Source organism: Palaemon carinicauda, chromosome 37, assembly GCF_036898095.1.
Source record: "Palaemon carinicauda isolate YSFRI2023 chromosome 37, ASM3689809v2, whole genome shotgun sequence".
Taxonomy (NCBI): Eukaryota; Metazoa; Arthropoda; class Malacostraca; order Decapoda; family Palaemonidae; genus Palaemon; species Palaemon carinicauda.
The window spans coordinates 49,726,641-49,736,640 of NC_090761.1; the positions used below are offsets into that span (position 1 = coordinate 49,726,641).

General features: G+C 34.8%; 1 protein-coding gene across 1 annotated transcript in view; it reads left to right on the top strand.

Moving 5' to 3' along the window:
- The first annotated feature begins 2,129 nt into the window (after positions 1 to 2,129).
- Positions 2,130 to 10,000, top strand: part of LOC137629308 (ionotropic receptor 21a-like) — an 8,412-nt gene continuing 541 nt past the window's right edge. The window contains exons 1-3 of the mRNA XM_068360565.1: positions 2,130 to 2,287; positions 8,154 to 8,346; positions 8,542 to 10,000. The exon at positions 8,542 to 10,000 is cut by the window's right edge and continues 541 nt beyond it. Coding sequence (XP_068216666.1) covers positions 2,130 to 2,287; positions 8,154 to 8,346; positions 8,542 to 10,000 — 1,810 coding nt within the window. The remainder of the gene's footprint in view (positions 2,288 to 8,153; positions 8,347 to 8,541) is intronic.

Here is a 10,000-nt window from a genome sequence, read left to right on the forward strand (position 1 = left end):
ATAAATTACTCACTGGAAAATTAAACAAGCTCCATTCTTTTCATTCCCTTGATCGCAGAAATGTTTTTTTCGCTTTTCGTAAAAACTTCACGTAAAAAGGATGGTTTTACTTTAGCCAAATTTCCTTGATGAACTGTTAATAGCTGTGCTAAAGATCTGTCGATTTTTGCAGTATATTTCAGCACTACATAACTATTTTCATTTAAACATGTTCAAAAAGTTTTTAATTACACCATGACCTCAACTCGTAAAACCTTATTCCTGTTTGATCAAAAAGCAACTAGTACTTGAGCTTTTAAATAAATCCTTATGTTCTCACAATTTACAACTTTCTCTGCTCAGTGGCCACTGAATCTTCTGGACAAGAGTGTTGATATCAGCTCTCCTGATGCGAAGTAGTTCTGCAGGCTTATAGTCTTTGCTTAAAATGTTTTACCGTAATTAAAACATTCAAGGGAGGGTTTAGACAACTCTATCCATCAAATCTTACTCTCATAGACCTATTGGATGCAGATTACAAGCGTGGAAAACAAGTCTATTTGGTGTATCGCTACCAAACAACTTTGTTTCTTTCTGTACTGTTGTTTTAAGTCTTGACGATTATTAGCTCTTCCCGTTGCAGTGTTGATTAACCATTTTAAGATGCGTTGTACTTTTCCTTATGAGTCATTGCATTATAAACAACTCAGAAATACTGTCTACCTTTGAAAATATTAAATATATATATATATATATATATATATATATATATATATATATATATATATATATATATATATATATATATATATATAAAAACGTAAGCTATACCACCGAGAAACGTTCACTACACGACACTTAACAACAGGTCACTGAAGTGAAGGCAGTTTTCCTTCCTCTTCCGGCTTCAAGTTTAAAGTTTGTCATCAAAAGTGGCTCCAAACAGAGTTTACACAACGTGAGCTAAACAACTTTTTACCACATGAAATGTTTAAAGATTGAAAGGCATAGGAAAAATATTTGTGTAACAGATACATATGATAGTTAGTTAATTATGAAATTAGTTTTTTTGCAATGATTTATAAAACTAGCATGGATGTAAATATTTCATTTTATATTGAATAATTAACCTCAATTTTTTATAGTCAATGTTGGCTCAGCCTTGTCACAACCCACTCTATGAACACACACACACACACACACACACACACACATATATATATATATATATATATATATATATATATATATATATATATATATATATATACTGTATATGTGTGTGCGTGTTTATATATATATATATATATATATATATATATATATATATACATACATATATATGTGTGTGTATATACATATATGTGTGTGTTTGTAGTGTCCGCTCTATAAGTATACAGTATGTATGGGTCATTTGCATGAAGGCCAACAAAACCACAAAATAAACATCTACCGTCTAACCTAATTTCGATATAAATATTCCTGCAACACCGGACCACTTTGCTAGATGACAGCGAAGTGTCAATACATCAGGAGATGGAATATTCATGAAAATACGCTTCCTAGACGACAGGTTATTATTTGTAAATCTAATGGTATTTCGTAATAAATCCGGAAAAAAAAATATGTTATTCTAGTTGTGGTCTTCAGAGCTGACGTCTCTTCGACTTGCACCTGTTTTGGAACTCTCAGAACAGTATGTTGTTTTTATTTTTTTTTTTTTTGGGGGGGGGGTTCCATAATCACTCATTTGGCAACCATTCTTGTTATGATTAATTACTGTCTGCCTTATTTTATTCACTACGTAGTAACAGCAAAGGCATTTATTATAGGGACGAAGATTGCTTAGTATGGCTACCCATATAGATCTTGAGGACAGCCCGTCGTCTGAGCAGAATCCCGCCTATTTATCGACATTTTGCCACTTGGATGGGTAAGGCTCAGGAGGGGGGGGGAGGGTGTTGCCGTTTATGCGTTTTCAACAACCTTAAGACATCAGGGCACTTAGGAATTCCCTCCACACTGCACAGGTCGTTCAAACGACTTTCCATCGTCTGTCCTGAGGCGAATCTGACAGAAACTCCGTCTCATGGCTATAGTCAAAAGACAGTAATCTCTGGATATTCCATAGCCATTGCTCAACTAACGCAATGTGTTTCTGTCTCGTGTGGATCATATTATTAATGACCTGCAAAGGGGTCATCGCCGTAGAGACCGAAATCGTCGCCGAAATAAAAGCATCTAATTTCATCAATGTTTCAAGGCATGTTCAACACCTGAGCGACTGGTTTCAAGATGAAGACCTCAAGTTTGTCAGGAAACAGGAAAATAATTCAGATCGCATTGGAGATACAAAGGTAACACTAATGGTTATGTTAAACTAGTGTACGCGACCCGTCAAAAATGATGGATAAATATTTAGATATGCACATATACAGATTCAACCCTTCCTATCCATTCCCACTTCCCTAACTACAACCCGGCAGTTTGGCAATAGTGGGAGGTTATAGTTTCCGAGTGTACATCTCGGGGTAACCACCTTTAACCATGACATGGCTACTTTCTCGCCACCTGCTGAGCGTAACCGATATATATATATATATATATATATATATATATATATATATATATATATATACATATATATATATATATAATATATATATATGTATATACACATATATACAGTCTATATATATATATATATATATATATATATATATATATATATAGACACTGTGTTTATCATTATATATTATATTGTTTCATTGCATATGAAAAGTAGAGTTCAACGTAGCCCATTTCACTTAAACATGTAATGTTATAATTTTTGTACATGCAAATAATCCACAATTATCTTACATCGTTTATGAACTCTCCTCTGATCTAAACATAGACGAAGCAGATGATATAATTTCCAAGCAGAATTAGTACGCCTTATCTATTCACTAGAATTTTAATGACCTCTTCTTCGCAAGAATAACTATTGCCTTCAGACAAAAAATTTATCACTTAGTTCATTTTTGTTATTCAGTTTATCATAACCGTCACATACACACACATACACACAGACAAACACACACACACTTTATATATATATATATATATATATATATATATATATATATATATATATATATATATATATATATATATATATATAATCAATCTATCTTAGCCAATGATGAAGTGACGACACTCGATATTCAAAGTTATATGCGAGTTTTGTGTGTGTGTGTGTGTGTGTGTCTGAGTGTGTATAGCTTGCTTAGATTAAAAGAAAGTTTATAATAGAACTGACTAATAGATAATAATGCTGGTGATAAGAGGATCTGTGCAATATAGAATTTATGTGATTGAAGGGAATATTTTGATAGAATTGTTGGAAGTAAAGTGATATATTTGGTGTAAAATACGAAAGAATGAATGGTTGAATGTGCAATAGATGTCTCCAGAATATACAGAAGGAAAAAAAGGATTAATGACTGTATTTACAAAGCTGGAAGTAATTATAAGCAACAGGAAGATAACGAAAATCGAAATCATGAAGCTGGAGCAATGAATGATTGTATGGACGTAAGAAAGGTGGAAGAATACAAGCAGTGAATTTGAAAAGCTTTCGAGAAAAGGATATTTCTAATTATTATTATCATTACTTGCTAAGCTACAACCCTAGTTGGAAAAGTAGGATGATATAACCCCAGGGGCCCCAACAGGGAAAATAGCCCAGTGAGGTAAGGAAACAAGGGAAAAAGCATTTCAAGAACAGTAACATCAAAATAAATAACTCCCATTTAAACTATAAAAACTTTAACAAAACAAGAGGAAGAGAAATCAGATAGAATAGTGCCCCCGAGTGCACCCTCAAGCAAGAGAACTCTAACCCAAGACAGTGGAAGGCCATGGTGCAGATGCTACGACACTACCAAAGACTAGAGAACAATGGTTTGATTTTGGAGTGTCCTTCTCCTAGAATAGCTGCTTACCATAGCTAAAGTCTTCTCTACCCTTACCAAGAGGAAAGTAGCCACTCAACAACTACAGTACAGTAGTTAACCCTTTGGGTGAAGAAAAATTCTTTGGTAATCTCAAGTGTCGTCAGGTGTATGAGGACAGAGGAGAATCTGTAAATAATATGCCAGACTATTCGGTGTATGGGTAGGCTAAAGGAAAGTGAAACGTAACCAGAGAGAAGGATCCAATGTGGTACTGTCTGGGCAGTCAGAGGACACCAAAATAATACTGAAATAATATACTGATTTGCCGAATTGCAAAGGAAGGAAGGTATCAGCAGATTATGTGCAAAGGATTGTGAATAAATTAGGAGGAGGTCTCTATGGAATTCGAAGTTTGAATGTACCTAGGGATGGTTGAGTCAACTTTCCTCTATGGAAGTGTAGAGCCTCTACACTTCCCTGGAAGGTAGGTGAACTATTTGCATATATGTGAAGTACAAGCAATCAAAACTGAGAGAAAATGTAAGATAAATGATAAAGATACAGTGATTAGAATAAACAAATAGTAGATTTATGTTTTGAAGCATTTATTGTTTATAAGTAATGAATGAAGAATGATAGGTTGGTAAAGAGATTAGAATATGATAAATAGTAGTTTTGGGATATTTTTGTTTATGAGTAATGAATGAAGAGAGATATGTTGGTGAAAAAAATAAACAATTTGGAATCATAAGGAAGAAGGAAAACAAGAACTACTGATGTATAAAAAGACTGAAATAAAGGTATTGGAAAGGAATGGTTTAAACATCTGCGAAACAAGAGAGTAAAGGTGAAGGCAGAGATGAATGTGCTAGTGATAAGCCGTCAGTGTAAGTGAATGAAACCGCTCATGTTGGGAGAGTTTCTGCACCTGAAATACTGCCATGACTCAGCAGTTCAAGTACGACTGGGACAGTGATTGTTGTTTCGTCTTTCTATCCCGCCACCCTTGGCAGGGGGAAAATGTTTAATGTTGAGTGTGTGTGTATATATATATATATATATATATATATATATATATATATATATATATGCAGTATATATATACATATATATATGTATATGTAAATATATATATATGTATATATATACTGCATATATGTATATATATACTGCATGCATATATATATATATATATATATATATATATATATATATATATATATATATATATATATATATATATGAGACTGTGTGTGTGTGTGTGCGCGCGCGCGCGTTTGCGCATGTGTGTAAAAAATATTCCAATCAAATTAAACAAAACGCAAGTTGATATTACATGGAGCCATTAAGTATCTTTTTTAATATATTTTTAACATAAAAGTGCAGCCTTTTCCTGTCTAGAAAACGTAGTCTGACGGAATTTCTTCTCTGATAATTTACTGCCATAAAAACTACAGAATTATATCCTTCGTCGCATACTTTACTCGTCCTTCATCAGTCACAAACACTTTCTAAGTGAAGGGAACTATGTCCACCCGTAGCTATAATGACATAATTACAGAGAGAGAGAGAGAGAGAGAGAGAGAGAGAGAGAGAGAGAGAGAGAGAGAGAGAGAGAGAGAGAGAGAGAGAGAGAGAGAGATAATAATTTGTCTGTTATTTTGATTTATTTGTTGAGTATTTATCATACTGAAGTCATTTATGTCACGGACATGTTAAGCCCAACTATACTCAATTTTCTTTTTAGCGAGGCGGATTTGCACTGACTCTCAGGGGTGCCCTTTTAGCTCAGAAAAGTTTCCTACTAGCTGATTGGTTAGACAAAATAATTCTAACCAATCAGCTATTAGGAAAATTTTCCGAGCTAAAAGGGCATCTCCACGAGTCAGTGCAAATGCACCTCATTAAAAAAAATTATTATACAATGTACAGTATTCAAAGTTATGAATTGCAAAGCGACTTATTTAGATCTAGGGTTGTGGTGGCCAATGTGGTAACGTCCCTGACTGGTGATCGCCAGACTTGAGTTCCAGTCCCGCTTAAGCTCTTTAGTTCCTTTGCTGGCTGCAACTTCACCATCCTTGTGAGCTAAGGATGGGGGGTTTGGGCGAGCCTATATGTCTACCTGTCGAGTCATCAGCAGCCATTGCCTGGCCCTCCTTGGTCCTAGCTTGGATGGAGAGGGGGCTTGGGCCCTGATCATATGTATATATGATCAGTCTCTAGGGTCTTGTCCTGCTCTATAGGGCAATGTCACTGTCCCTTGTCTCTACCATTCATGAGCGACCTTTAAACCTATAAACTAATTCTATTGTGGAAGTTTTTTTTTTTTTTTTTTTTTTTTTTTTTTTTTTTTACGAGAGGAAATAACTTGGGTCTTCCAAGTAGCGACATACGTCATAAGTTAGAATAACAATTCACTCTAATGGAATAACACCATACGGAAGTAGGTAATCGTACTATAAAATCATATGGATAAAAGAGGTTTCCAATATATGCATCACATGGTCCTACCAGTATTAACTTATGCATCAGAAACTTGGAGCCTTACTAAAGCCTTAGAACTTAAGCTAGTTACAATCTGAAAGCTATGGATAGAATAATGATGGAAATAACACTAAGAGACAGAAAAAGAGCTTCATGGATACGACACCAAACTAAAGTGGAGGATATTCTAACATGTAAGAAAAGGAAATAGATATGGGCAGGACATAAAATTAAAAGGACAGCTAAAGATGGACTAGAACAGCATGGATCCCTAGAGATTGCAAAAGAAGCAGGGGAAGGCCGAGAGGACGATGTCAGAATATTTTCGAGTATAAATTGGCATAGATAATCCATACATAGACACGTGTGGAAAGACGTGTCTTATGCTTTTGTTCTACAGTAGACTAACAACAGCTGAAGTTATATATATATATATATATATATATATATATATATATATATATATATATATATATATATATATATATATATGTATATATACATATATATATACACACAAATATATATATATATATATATATATACATATATATATATATATATATATACATATATATACATACACAAATATATATATATATATATATATATATATATATATATACATATATATATATATATATAGTTAGCATACTTTTCTTAAAATTTAAGCAGTTTCCCTCAACAAAAAATTATTGCAGAAATAAGAGAATCAATGATCACCTTTTCATTCATACATCAGTCAACCACTTCCATACTCCATCAATCTTATTAATATTCATTGCTCTAGACTTCCTTTTCCTCAAGATAACTTCAAAACTTTTGCCATTTGCAGCAGTTTCTCTTTTCTTTACATATCCAGTTAACAAAGCCACACTTCATTCATGATTCTTTCTTATCCCACAACTCTGTATCTACATCTACCGTCCTTTTTTCTAACATCTCGCATCACTATTCCCAAAGATATTAGATATCTACGGAGATATAACATATCCTTATACCAAATGCACGTAATTCTACTACAAGCTAGTAAATCTCTTCTCTGAATATCATAAACCAAAATTTCATTTCTAATCCCTCTTAGCAGTTAACATCTATATCTGACATCCTTCACAATACATGTCAATCAATTCTTTCATAGACAATATTAAGTCCATGCAAGCCATATACAGTTACTTCTCTTTAACCTGAATATCCTTATGAAACACTTTCATAGTAAACTCTCGATTCACACATCCTTTCATGGTCTAAAACTAAAACTACACTACTGCTCTTTCTATATTATTCTACCATCTGTGACACTTTACCACACGCTTTCCCGGTGTAGTAGTTAATATTATTCCATCACAGTACCAGCAATCTCCTCTATATACTCATACATAGGAGCAACTGTTCCTATCATTCATTCCTTTGGAACCTTCCCTTCTCCTAGACGCGTCTTACACACCCTGGTCAGCTTTTCACCACCATACCACTGCATCTCTTTTACAATTGCTTTTGTGTACATACACATGCATATACACAAGCACACACGCAAACACACACACACACACACACACACACACATATATATATATATATATATATATAAATATATATATATATATATATACATACATATATATGTACATATACATACACACACACACACACACATATATATATATATATATATATATATATATATATATATATATACTGTATATATACTGTATGTGTGTGCGTAAGTAAATATTAGTATACATACAGGATTGATTATGAAACTAATAAAAAAAACTCTCTTCTCTTCTATATTTTACAGGACTGGGTATTGGAAAAAGGCCTCCTGAATACTATTGTAAACGAAAATCTGTATCTATGTACTGTAACGATATTCTACGAAGCTACCACCACTGGAATGGCCCTTATATTAAGCAAAACTTTAAATGAAAGAGGCACTAAGGTAAGTAAGTGTCCTGCATTTCTTGACATGGTGACTGTATGAATGATATATCTTACAAGTAATGGATAATGAGAAAACTTGATAATAACTGCAATTCAAAGACCTGTTGTGTTAATATTCTATCCCCAAAAACCATAGCAATTAGAATATACTTTTCATAAATAAGGTGAACACAAATCCATTAATCTTTTTCAGCTGTATCGTCTATCACCTGATGTTCTGAAACAAATGACAACATGGATACGATCTTCTTGTGATACTTACATATTCCTTGTTGCTACGGGAGAGATATTAATCCAACACGCATCAGTGAACCACTTGAAAGCTGTTCCTTACCAGCCTGGATATAGGCCACCTCTCTTTTGGAACTATGATGCTTATTACATCATTGCTCTCACAGACCCTTCCTCGCCTCAACCCAGTGATTTCATTGGTCTCTATAACTTCAAGAAAACCCAAAACCTCTTGATTTTACAGCAGAATGATGAATTTACCATAATTTGGACGCACGCTCTTATCTCAAAGATTCCAGAACTGGAATTTCTTGATACATGGGTGAATGGCTCATTTCTTAATAGGAAACAACTTTTCAAAAAGAAGTTTGACAATTTCCAAAAGAGGCCCGTTCGCGTGGCAACTTTCGAATTTGCTCCGAGTGTCGTCTATGCTAAGGATGATGACGGTCATGTTGTCAGTAGGCTAGGCGTCGATATGGAGGTTATTCAAGGCCTAGCAGTCATCAAGAACTTTACAGTAGAATTCATAGAAGTCAGCTATGAGGAAAAGTGGGGGACAAAATACCCAAATGGCTCTTGGGATGGACTGATGAGGGAGGTCTATGATGAAATTTCTGATATCGGCGTCTGTAACGTGTTCATTGATGACGTCCGATGGACCGAGACAGATTACTCGTACCCTTACAACTTCATGCCGGGATGTTTTGTGACCCCAACGCCTAAGCCTTTGTCAAACTGGCAATCTCCAACTCTGCCATTCGCATGGAGCACTTGGGTATCTATTGGAATTTCTCTTCTGGTTGGAGGGCCCCTACTTTTCTTTCTGTCAGTCTTAAGCATGGTTCCTGGACCAAATGAGTTCCGAAGTATCTCATACAATTACCTCTACTTCGTGGCATCGCTCACCACCCGTACTCTCAACACTGTTCCTTCTAGCATGCCTGCAAGGATTTACGTAGGCTTTGTCTGGATATATTGCTTGATCCTTGCTACGGGCTACTCAGCTAACTTGATAGCATTTCTTTCGGTCACTCAAAAGGCACCTCCTATAGACACACTAGATCAACTCATCAAGAGTGGCTTAAGACTTGGCGGCCATTCTTTCTGGAAAACACAATTTGAAATCTCGACAGATCCAACAGTACTAAAGCTAGCATCTCTATTAGAGACTAATGTTGATTATCTTGAAGTTTTTAAGGCTGTAGAAGCAGGAACATTCTCCTTCGTCGAAAATAAGCAATACCTGGAACTGAATCGTGATGCCCGCTTTACATATGGGGATAGACCGACCATAAGGATCGCCCGTGAATGCTACCTCTCTTACAACATAGCTCTAATTCTGCCGAGGCATTCGCCATTAACAGACAACCTCACCAACGGTCTCTTAAGAATCTTCGAGTCTGGCATGATGATGAAGT